Source organism: Plectrocnemia conspersa, unplaced genomic scaffold (genome assembly GCF_051122295.1).
Source record: "Plectrocnemia conspersa isolate PC_06_02 unplaced genomic scaffold, ASM5112229v1 ptg000011l, whole genome shotgun sequence".
In the NCBI taxonomy this organism is placed as follows: Eukaryota; Metazoa; Arthropoda; class Insecta; order Trichoptera; family Polycentropodidae; genus Plectrocnemia; species Plectrocnemia conspersa.
In genome coordinates, this window is record NW_028277175.1 from 1362139 (window position 1) to 1374502 (window position 12364).

Genomic DNA, 12364 nt, shown 5'->3' on the forward strand with positions numbered 1-12364 from the left:
TTGCAACCTTGCGGAGCTCCATTGACGTGTATCCATCATAACTTTTTAATATAGTGTACCAGTTTTAGTTTATAAACAGTCATAGTTGCAAGAGTTATTTTAAAGTGATTGGCATGTGATTAAGTGTCACATTTTTTATATTGGTTACATCTCTTCGTAAAAGCTTAACTTTTAAGGTGACCCCACGCTTGGGTGACAGTCAAATAATTAGTTGCCAATATAAAATTAATTATTTGCGATGTTATAAAATGTTACATTGTTTATTCTGATCCTTTGTTCGCTTTTTCGTTGTTATTTTGCCACAGTTCTGATTCAACATGTTCTGTTGCGTCCCATTACCTTACAAAGGATACGTACAACAAATCCATAAGTATTTGATTAAATTTTCTGTTTAAAACATACATTAGAGACAGATGAAACAGTCGTGTCGTAATTGACGAGTAATTGGCGGTGTGATCAAGTGTCATATTGTGTTTACTAGTCATTCAAGGAAGCTTGGACGAATGAGGGAATAGACAAATTTGGAGCTAATCGCGTTAGTGTCTAGCTTTTCATAAAAGTTTAACCTTTAAGGTGGTCCCACATTTGGGCGACAGTTCAATAATTACAAAACATATTTACAATAAGGCCATTCGTTTTTGATCGAATTTTCTGTTATTAAAAATTACACCAAGGACAGATAAAACAGTATTTATTTGAGTTAGCCCGTATCGTTATTGTCGAGTTTTGGCGATGCAATCAAGTGTCGTGTTGTTTTTACTGGTCGTTCAAGGAAGCTTAGACGAATTTGGAGCCAATTGCGTTAATGTTAAGCTCTTTGTAAAAGCTTAACTTTTAAGGTGGATAGTCCGATAATTACAAAACATATGTATAACAAGGCCATTAGTATTAAATTTAATTTTCTGTTTGTTTGAAATTACATCAGGGACAGATGAAACAGTATTTAGTTGAACTCAGTTCGTGCTGTAATTACAAGAGTTATTGACAATGTGATCAAGTGTCACATTACTGGTTCTTCGAGAAAACTTGGACGAACGAGGGTGAAGGCAAATTTGTAATTGCGAAGTTTATCGAAAGTCCGATAATTACAAAGAATATGTTTAACAAAACAATAGTGTATTTTTATAGACGTCTCGTAGGTTATGAATAAAAGTAATTGGGTAATTGATGGCTTTCGAAAGTTATGTTGCTGTTACATAAGTTCACTACAGTTTTGTTAAGCCATTTTTGTTTGCAGATTTTTTTAATTGGTATTGTAACTTATATGAGCGCTGAGATAAAAAACTTTTTAGATACCAAAAAAATATTATCCTTTTTTCAAATATCAAAGCTCATTTCAATATTTACGAAAATATTTTATAATTAACTTATCTATCCTTAAATAATCTGTACAGTGATGTTTCTTTATTTACGTAATTATTTTTTTTATATACGTAATTCCGCATGAGTAAGAAATAACTCATTCTGCGGTTGCAATTTTATTCATTTAAATTATAAATATACGTTTAGAAAAATATAATAAGTGCACTTAAAATATTTATTATTAAATTTTAAAAGAATTTATAATAAAAATAAGAATTAAAAGGTAAAACTAACAATTATGTAATAATATGATATATGTATTATTTATTTGATTAAATTATTAAACAAATATTTTTTAAGTTCTTTGCTATTATCCCTAGCTGATTTTGGTAAATCATTAAAGGTTTTAAATGCAATATATTTTAAAGAATCTGTGCAAAACTTTACAGAAAATGGTTGAGGAATATGTAATTATCAATAGATATAATTTCTTAATTATTTAGCTGTTTTATGAATTTAAATTTAGTATTTATAATCGATTTGCTTTCTAGAATTTTTTTGGTTACGATTATTAGTTAATATTTTAGTAGAATAGTTATAGGAAAAAATGTAGTTATTATATATGTCATTCGTGTGAGCAACGAAAGAGCAAATTTAACCATTTTTTTAATAGAACTATTTTGAGTAACTGATTTTAATTTAAATTTACTTGTAAATCTCCAAACGCAAGACATATGTTATATGACTATGAATATGTGCATAATACAAGTTTAAAATCTAGTTTTATACGATAATATAATTTGTATCTAATAGTAGACCTAAGTATTTTATATTATTTACAGTGATATCATAATTATCATTAAATATCATGTAGCTAGTTTGTTTAATCTCATCCATTCACTAATATGGATCAAATCACTCTGCATGTTTCTTTGCATATCTTTGTTTGTTTTAGTTATATATTAGCACTGTGTCATCAGCATAATCATTTATGTATAGATTAAATAATAATGGTCCCAAAATTAAACCCTGTGGAATTCCACACTTCACCACCTCACATTCTCTTTGTGTACCATTTATTACATCTACATGTTGTCTATTATTTAAATAGATTTTTAATAAATTTAGCGTTGGTTTTAATTTCTCTAATAATATGTTATGGTGTCTACTGTGTCAAAAGGCTTTTCTAAGTATATAAATAATGCTGAAGTTCTATCGTTTAAGTTTTGTTGTGTTTCATTATTTAAATCAAATGCCGAATATTTTGTATTGTTTTCTTATTTTATTATAAAAGTTTACATTTAAATTAATTTAAATTTAAAACAAACACACAGCACTATGAAAATTCATCACCAAATGACCTTCGTCCATCCTGACGATCAGCTGACGCCCATCCACGACCTCGTACTCCTTGGCTCCGATCCAAACCAGGCTCCAGATAAAAATCACAAACTAAAACAAAAATCTCCTCAAATTATCTCATCTGCGCTAATGCGATTACTTAATCTGTTCTTTCTTTAAAAAAACACGTTACTCAAAAATAACGATTCGCGGTTTATTTTTGGCGACAACTAACATTTAAGGTCTTCCCGATACATAAATAGTTATACACACATCCGAGAATTATTATTATATGCGAGGTCTTCTAGAGCCGGGCTATTTATATCAAGTAACATTTCACAATTAATCGGTATTTGTATTTATGATTATGGACGATCTTGATATCGAAACTTTCTTCGCGAGAGAATTTTTATAGTTCATAAATCACTTTATCGAACCGATATAGATAGGGTGGTCGATCTCTGGGCATTAATCATCGAGAATTATCCAAGAAATTTGTCTCGCCGGACGAGAGCTGCCAAGATTCAAGAACTGATCACAATGCCAGATGTTCCATCGTCGTTGCTGACCTTACGCCTTGTCGCTAATGACTGGCTCCATTTAACATCCACTGAAGGTGGACAATGTCAGTGTACAAATATGACGCATTGTACAAAGGACCATCTTCAGTTTTAGTACGACCTCTTTGAACGCCAAGAAACAGGAATTATGAATCGGAACATTGTTATAATTAGTATGGTCTCTCAAGTCTCAACCCCAGTTTAGAACCTTACGGCTTAGTCGGTTCAATGACACGATTACTGTTAGCATTCGAATCGATAAGGTTTCTCTATTTTAATACAATAATAATACTAAAATCACATTATTAGGTTTACTATAAGTTTAGAAAATTCTAGAAGCTTGCTATGGATCGTAAAACTAAACTTAATTGTGGTGTTCGCTACGTGACACAAGGCGACAGATGGTTGTGTCGTCTGAAAATAGACCATAAGACGTGTGTATTATCTGAAATTTCGCGTATTTCGCCACCGAACTGCTAGACTCGCAAGAGTGTTCTAGTCCTTTTAGAATGTTAACATTCCTTTTGATTTATAAATAGATATTTAATAAAAAAATATATTTAATATGGTACTCGCTCATTCTGGAGTACCGCAGGGAATCAATTTGAGTCCCCTGGTCTGCCTTCTCTTTATAAACGACATATATGTGGCAATTGTAAACTCAGAATATGTTTTATATGTTCACGAACTAAAAGTGTTTCAGAGTATTACTCACAAATGCGGATTCGTTGTCTTCGTAAAAATAGCTAGAGGTAATTGATCGACCTTTCATTATTGCTACATTTTCCAGATCTCCTGTTGATGTTCATTGCATGACAACGTTTTATTAACGGTAATAAAATAAGCTTCAACTGTCTCATTTTTGGGTAATATGTAGAAGTCAAAATCTAGACATTTAAATAAACAAAAAAGCTTATTCAAAACAAAATTTAGTACTAAGCTGATTTTAAAATCTAGATAAATTGAAAGAAATCGGTCTAAAAAAATAATATGCGCTCTAAGCATTTCCATTGCTTTTGTCGTTAATGTTTGACTTCCGAGAAGTGGATTTTTTCGCGCATTGTTCACATGTTCTGTTGTTTCTGACTATTATCACTATAGCCCATACTATTATTTTGGGAAAAATAATTCGGATTGTGTCCATTTTCTTATAGGTTGAAATTTAGTTATTTACTACATATTTATTTGTAATCATATATAAACGAACTTCGTTTCAAAATATATTATCGTATAAAACTAGATTAAACATTTATTATGCACATATTCATAGTCAGCTAACATATACAATACAATAGAGCCCCCCAATAACACGGACGTGCCATTTGGGTGCCCGTTTCTTTATGTGTGGGTGAGCCACACATAAAGCCTGATTCGTACGTGCGTGTTGCAAAAAATTATAAGAGTATTTTTTAGTCCCCCGACTACACGCACCCAAATAGCACGTTCCCAATTTACCGCGTTATTGCGGGGTCTACTGTATGTATGTGTTTGGGGTTTTGAAGTAAATTTAAAATAAATATAAACTAATAATGGTAACCAAAAAATTCAAAGAGGAAAAATCGATTATAAATACTTAATTTAAATTTAGAAAACAGCTACATAATTATAAAATTAGATCTGCCGATGATTTACACATCAAGCATTTTCTGTGAAGTGTAGCACAAATTCTTATTAATATATTGCATTGCATTGCAAAATATATTGCATTTAAAACCTCTAATGATTTACCAAAATCAACTAGGAATAATTGTCAATTATTTTGCTCAGTGATTTTCAGTAGATTTCTCTAAAGAGTCGCGATTGTATCCTTTATTCTTGCACGTTGCGGTCAGGACGTCATCGTTCGAGAACACTCTCTTTACTCAAAACATCCAACTTCTCAATGAGCTTGTCAGACATAAAAATGTTTTCGGCGATATCTACGAGGAGCTGGAACAATTAATCTTGGACGGTGTACATATTTTTTGGATGTACGCGCCACTATAATTTTTTTCGTTATATGCAATAAAAATACGTGTGAAATAAAATATGTATGTATGTAAATTAAATGGACAAAAACTAAGCGTTTTTTTGAAATTGTAATTTTATATCTTATCTTTGTCGCAAAAATCTTGCACAGAAACCAATTAGTGATTTTTTAATAACACGAATTTTAATTGAATTCGATTTTTTTGCCAAAAAATATGAGAACCTACAAGGAAAATATGAAATTTTCTACTAATAATACTAATTTTAATAATAAAATGTTATTTACCCCTAAAGAAAAAATTCTACAGCCCATTAAAAATGTATCCGACTCTTTCTTCAATAATAACGTAGTATCTTATAATTTTTATTAAAGTACAAAAGCCGATATATCAAATTTTGGCAAACAAAGGGTTAAAAATCCATTATAAAATCTTAAATAATTTTAAGTCAATCATACTCAATCATAAAAAAATGGGTTTACAAAGCAAGTGTTAAATAGAATCATAATATATATGTAAGTATTCATAAAATAGTATTACCACGTAAACAACAAGCACTGTAGTCGTTCGAGCCACGGTCGCCATAAAACACAATTAATCTGTGTGGCGTTTAAAAGGTTAACGACACTCTTACTCTGCTGTTTCTCTCTAAAATGTATGCATTTACATGTTAATGAGTCTCAATTTATAGCGAGTTGAACCGCTTAACCGTTAAGCGTGATACATAAACGTGGAGAAAGTTGCTTAGACCTTACACACAGCCTTAATACTAAAATCTAACGATTATCCTTCTTTCATTGTTTCAGGGCGCCGACGTCATTAGAGTGTCGAAGTTCTACAAGGAGGCGAAAAACGGAAAGTTCCTCAGCTATTTCCATGAAGATACCAGAACTTTGTTCGAGGGCTTCAGAAGGGGTGCAAAGGAATCGAGTGAGTAATATGGTTCGACTGGATATTTGACAACATCCGAGCAAATTTTGATTGTGTCTTATATTACAGATAACGGACCATGCATCGGCTGGAGAGAGGGCCCGAACAAGCCATATACATGGGCGAACTACAACGAAACTCTGCTCAGAGCCAAGAACTTCGGTTCTGGACTGCTCGCTCATGGTCTCACGCCCGGAACGAACACATTCGTGGGAATCTATGCTCAGAACTGCCCGGAATGGATCATAACCGAGCAGGCAGTCTATTGCTATTCCATGGTACTGGTGCCGTTGTACGACACATTGGGACCTGACGCTTGTTCGTTCATCATAACGCAAGGTACTGTGCAATACAAAATTTTGTTCCCACTTATATTGTATCATCGGACATCAAAAATTTCTTTCGGTATATATTCCACGCATTTATTATTTATTTTTGCGGCATTCAAAAACATTCGGCAACCAAATTTGTTCAGTTTAAGCGATTAAAATCGGGTGATTTATGTGTTGAAGGCAAACTTTGAAGTGAAACGCCTAAAATTGTGATGAATAAATGCTAAAGATAATAATTCAAATAACAGCTAACAAGACTAGTTTCTTATGGTTGAGTGTCCAAAGATGCATCTAAAAATCTGGAAGGTTTGGAAATATAGGATATACTCGTATGAATGTGTGACTTTGCCTGTACAAAAAACAAATACGCCTAACTAAAAAATAAAAATTGATATTGTATGATAACAAAAAAACGTCAAATGCAATGGTTATTAAAGAAGCAGAAAGCAAAAACATCTCCAAAACCGTTATTATATAAAAATTGAACATTCATTGGAATAATTAGGCTTGAATTGCTTAAATAATCAAGATGGTAACGACAGAGAAATACTGTGGATCAATCATAAAAAACAAAGACTTGATACAATATGGAAAAATCTTATTCAGATTTTAATTAATGTTATTGAAATAAAAACGAAAGTACGTTGTAGAATGATACTATTAATGTAAATATATAAAAACGACCTTTTTTCTGGGTATTTAGTATAAAATTCGTATCAAGGGTGGAATTTAACTTGTATTCTAATTAAGGTACAAGAAAATCCTTCGTTCTCTTTGTACATTCTCTTTAAAAACTGCCTATCATTGCTTGTAACAATAATCATGAGTTGATTCTGTATTGTCACAGTGACAATTAAATTCATGATCTTTCATTTCCTTTCACTCAGGAAAAATTATCGTGTATCCTTGAGGTGTTGAAAGGATGAGAATGCGAGGCCATTCTCTAGAAATACGGATATAATAATTCTTATTGAATATCTTATAATGTCTGTTGATGAGAATGTTCTTAACATAAAATTGACTATTCATATAATTTATATTGTGATGATAAAGAAAAAGAAGGCGTAAAGATAAATCATTTATCATTGCTTCAATCAAAGTGCTCTACAACAAAATTGCTCAGAAATATAATAAGGCTACCAATCTTTTGAGTAATTATCATGTAAATTTCATAATAAGGTCTTAATTTTATTAGATTGATTGAAGAAAACATAATAAAATAGTTTAAAATATTAGTAATAAAGATTGAAAGACAAACTGCAATTAATAATCTTGTCATTTTTCAGCTGATATATCGATTGTGATATGCGAGGATGACCGAAAGGCCAATCTTCTCTTGGATAAGTCGCCGAGGAGTCTCCGCAAGTTGGTCGTAGTGAAAGAAATTCGCCCGGCTACTTTGCAAAGAGCGAGGAATCGCGGCGTCGAAGTATTGAGATTCTCCGACGTAGAAGTCAGTGGTTCTCAGAGAGACGCTCCGCTAGTCGTACGTGAAACATAACTTTTATGATCTTATTATATAGATTGATTACTAATAGTTTATATTTATTTTAGCCGCCTAAACCGCACGATTTGTGCACAGTGTGCTACACTTCCGGAACCACCGGCAATCCGAAAGGCGTGATGCTGACGCACGAGAATGTGATGGCGGCACTCTGCAGCGTCATGAATCAATTGGGTGTCCATAAGCCTAATAAGAACGACGTTCTGCTGTCGTTCTTGCCATTGGCTCACATGCTCGAGAGGTGTTGTGAGGTAAGATTTTTAATTCTTATTGCTGTTAGTAAACAACTAACGTGTTATTATCTTATCTTTCAGAATGCCATTTATATGGTCGGAGGTTCCGTCGGATTTTACAGCGGCGATATTAAACATCTAGCCGATGACATGAAAGCCCTGCGTCCGACTACGTTTGCGGCGGTTCCGAGACTCTTGAACCGTCTTTACGATAGGGCTCAAGCCGAGATCTCAAATTCGTGCATCAAAAAGACTATTTTCAACATGGCTCTTGCAGCTAAAGAATCCGAAATTAAAAGGTAAATAAACAAGAGCTATAATAACATACTAAAAAGAAATAGTAGCAATAACACAATATAATTTTCAGGGGAATCGTTCGCAACAATTCAATCTGGGATAAGCTGGTCTTTAGAAAGATTCAAGAAGGAATGGGCGGACGTATGAGGCTCATGGTCGTCGGAAGCGCTCCTTTGGCTGGAAACGTTTTAACTTTCGCGCGGTGCGCCCTTGGGTGTCTGGTAAATATATTTAAATATTAACAATTAACCTTTTACGAGTCGTTTATGCATTGTTGTGTATCTTTTTTTTTAGATTGTGGAAGGTTACGGTCAAACCGAGTGCACGGCGCCTATCACTTTGACTGTTCAAGGAGATCACTTCCCTGAGCACGTCGGACCGCCAGTGTCATGCAATCACGTTAAAGTAAATATTGTTTTTATGTACATATATAAAATGATTTATTGTAGAATGTGTATTATATGAATGAATTTTATAGCTCGTCGACGTACCTGAAATGGAATACTACGCTTCACAAGGACAGGGAGAAATTTGCGTCAAAGGCACTAATGTGTTCAAAGGATACTATAAAGATCCCGAGAAGACTCGCGAGGTGATAGACGATCAGGGCTGGCATCATACCGGTGATGTTGGACAGTGGCTACCAGTAAGTTGAATATTTTATTATTAACATTTATCTGCGGGTTGAGGACATTTGTCGGCACATTACGTCCTGTGCCGTTCTCCTCCACAAAGGTACCTGTTTAAAAAAAAATTATGTTCTCTTAAAATATTTTTTGTGTGCTAAAAATTATAATAAAAATTAGGGATTACAATACCGGTATTGTGACAAAAATCAACCTTCAGTATTACAGAATGATATATCGGGAGTACTGAAAAAAAATTTTTTTCTTTAATTCGTACATTTTATTTGTTGTAAAAGATATTTTCATGGCTTAGAACTATAAAAACTAGAACTATAATGCTCATTGTAAGTGATCAATCTAAGTAGTGTTATCGGCATAGAATATCTGTAAAAAAATATTATGCAGTGTTTCTTATTCACGTATTTACATAAACATTTATAGCTAAAATATATTCTATGTTACTTTTAACATGAATAGAGATAAGTATACGAGAGATATATCTTTCGAAAATAATAATTATTGAGATATTCTGAAATAAATAATAAATGAGCAATATTTAAAATAAATCACATAAATCTGTTTTTAGAAAAAAATATGTAGCATTTTAAACAAACAGATTTACAATTTTCTATGCAGTCCTTTATCATAACGTTCTTTTGAAAAATCGTAACTGAAAAAATACAGAATAATAAATTGGCTAGTGATGCTCTGGCTCCTGATATAATTATTTAGGATATTATAAATTCAGAAGCGGTCGATCAAAGATGATAATTTTCTAGACTTATTGTTATAAAAGAAAAAAGATCTAGCGCAGTGTTTACAAATTATTTTTTCTGACAATATAGTAAATGTATGAAAATAAAAACATAAATGCGACAAAATGGTTTTATTAGTACAGTCATATTATTGATTTTTTTTAGTACTACTATACAATTAAGGATCAGCGTATCAAGTATTTTTAGAAGTACCTGAATGTAAGGAAGATTGTTTAAAAGCTTCTTCTTCTTTGTAACACGAAAAATGCATATTTCTATTTTATTCGATATTTTAATGAATGAATGATTTTGTACACATTCATCTTATTGATTTTTATTTGTACATGTAGATAACAGAAAAAAGGATCAGCGTAAAAAATATTTTTAGAAGTACCAGAATGTAAGGAAGATTTCTTAAAAGCTTCTTATTCTTTGAAACACGAAATAGTCAGACGAATAATTGGTCATACATGTCGGCAACTTAAATCGAAAATTGACTTGCTTGTTTATTATATTTAGAAAAAATGTTCTACTAAGTAAAAATTCGCAAACATCTATTAACATTCAATCATATATTACACTATAAACTAAGCATTAAACCATTCAGTTCGACTTTGAATGAATGACCATATTTCTTCAGGTCTTTTTTTATTATCAATTAATAATAATGTCAATACCAAATTGCCAATACTATTATTTTGAATAATAAATTGAAAGCGCTATTAATTTATTTTAATTATATTATTTTCTTTTAGAATGGAACACTAAAAATTATCGACAGGAGAAAACATATCTTCAAATTGTCACAAGGTGAATACATTGTTCCCGAAAAGATTGAAAACATATACATCAGAAGTCAGTATATCGAACAAGTTTTTGTTCATGGTGAATCGTTGAAGGTGTGTATCTATCTAGTAGTGTTTTAAATATTATTTAAATGTATAAATATTAATTTAACAAATTTTTAGTCATGCATTGTTGCTATCGTCGTGCCGGACGTTGATGTTGTGAAATGCTGGGCTTTAGAAAACAAGATTCCTGGTACTTTGTCGGTATTATGTAATAATCCGGAGGTTAAACAATTGATCATGCAGGACATGCTCGCTTGGGGCAAAGAAGGTGGACTCAAGAGCTTCGAACAAGTAATTTATTTATTTATTATTTAATATTTATATTATGAATTATAAATATTTAATATTTTTTTACGTGTTTTTTAAGGTAAAGGATATCTATTTGCATCCCGATCCATTCTCCGTCCAGAATGGACTTTTAACGCCCACTTTCAAGTCAAAGAGGCCTCAGATTAAATCGTACTTTAAACCTCAGATAGAAGACATGTATAAAAACCTCATGTAAAACTATCACATGCACTTGGAAAATAATAGAAAAATTATGGTATAATAAATTAGAGATTAAATGAATGTGGACGATGTATGATTCGAAAGTTCCTCTCGACGCATCTATGAAAATATATTTTTTAAATTGAAGATTGTTACCGGGCTTTTGAATGATTTTGAGTACAATTTTGTAAAATGCTATTCGGTGACCAATTAGGTATTTGTTATAAAACAATCGACAAATCGGCTTCAACAATCAACGAGTGAATGTATGTTTGTACATAACAACTATTGTTGAATGTGTAAATAATGATGTGTAGTTAGAGAGTTGTATTTTTTTTTTATTATTTTGATAACTTTTGTTACGATTTGTAAAATCATTTTTTTATGTTAATTTGATTTACTTAAATGTTGGGTTGTTTTTTTTTAATTTCAAATTTCAGTCATTTACGAAATTGTATAGTAATTAATATACATTTGTTGTTATTGTTACTTAATTTAACGTATTGAATAATAAATAATGTAAATTGAACTCATTCAATGGTTGCTAGTAGTATCGTTAATTATTTTTTTATGTGTACTTAAAGGAACCATTTTAATCGGTAAGCTCATTGCATATCTAATGCAATACTTGACTTCAGAAGGTTGTTAAAAAACGCATGGCGGTAAGATCACTTAATGATATTAATACAACTAAGTCAATTCAATGAAAGTTTGTCTCTATATAAATTAATTAGAAAACGTACTTCAAATAGATTTTGTATGATTTTGATCAAAAGTAACACTTTCAACGACTCTTAATGAAAAAATATATATATCCCATTTGTGTAATATATTTAACAATATGAAGTGTGCTTGTAATCTGCATTTACAGTTGTTATAGGATAAGTTCTAAATAAAAAATATATATTATGTGGGATACTGGTTTATTTGGTATGCTTTTGAAAGTGCCTTACGTTATCAATTCCAATGCTGTGTGCTTATTTGCAATAAGAGATTCTTAAAAATTACATTGAAAATCAAGATTTTTGTAAATAATAGATGAAATAAGTAGGTTAAATTTCAGACTTCAATACAATATTAAGACAACAGTGATTGGAAGCTGATGAAACAATTTGGATACTCGGATACGAAATTTGAAAGGCAGCTGTGGAAAAATCTGAATCGATCGATGTTTTAT

General features: G+C 31.5%; 1 protein-coding gene across 10 annotated transcripts in view; it reads left to right on the forward strand.

The window, feature by feature from the left end:
* The window catches only part of LOC148229090 (long-chain-fatty-acid--CoA ligase 6), a 51199-nt gene extending 39098 nt beyond the window's left edge, over nt 1-12101 (forward strand). For all 10 annotated transcript variants that reach the window (XM_088198871.1, XM_088198870.1, XM_088198872.1 and 7 more), the window contains 11 exons: nt 5977-6100; nt 6170-6439; nt 7719-7918; nt 7987-8187; nt 8251-8468; nt 8537-8687; nt 8761-8871; nt 8945-9112; nt 10603-10746; nt 10816-10989; nt 11066-12101. In XM_088198871.1, coding sequence (XP_088054997.1) covers nt 5977-6100; nt 6170-6439; nt 7719-7918; nt 7987-8187; nt 8251-8468; nt 8537-8687; nt 8761-8871; nt 8945-9112; nt 10603-10746; nt 10816-10989; nt 11066-11203 — 1899 coding nt within the window. In that variant the 3' untranslated portion in view covers nt 11204-12101. The remainder of the gene's footprint in view (nt 1-5976; nt 6101-6169; nt 6440-7718; nt 7919-7986; nt 8188-8250; nt 8469-8536; nt 8688-8760; nt 8872-8944; nt 9113-10602; nt 10747-10815; nt 10990-11065) is intronic.
* The last annotated feature ends 263 nt before the right edge of the window (nt 12102-12364 follow it).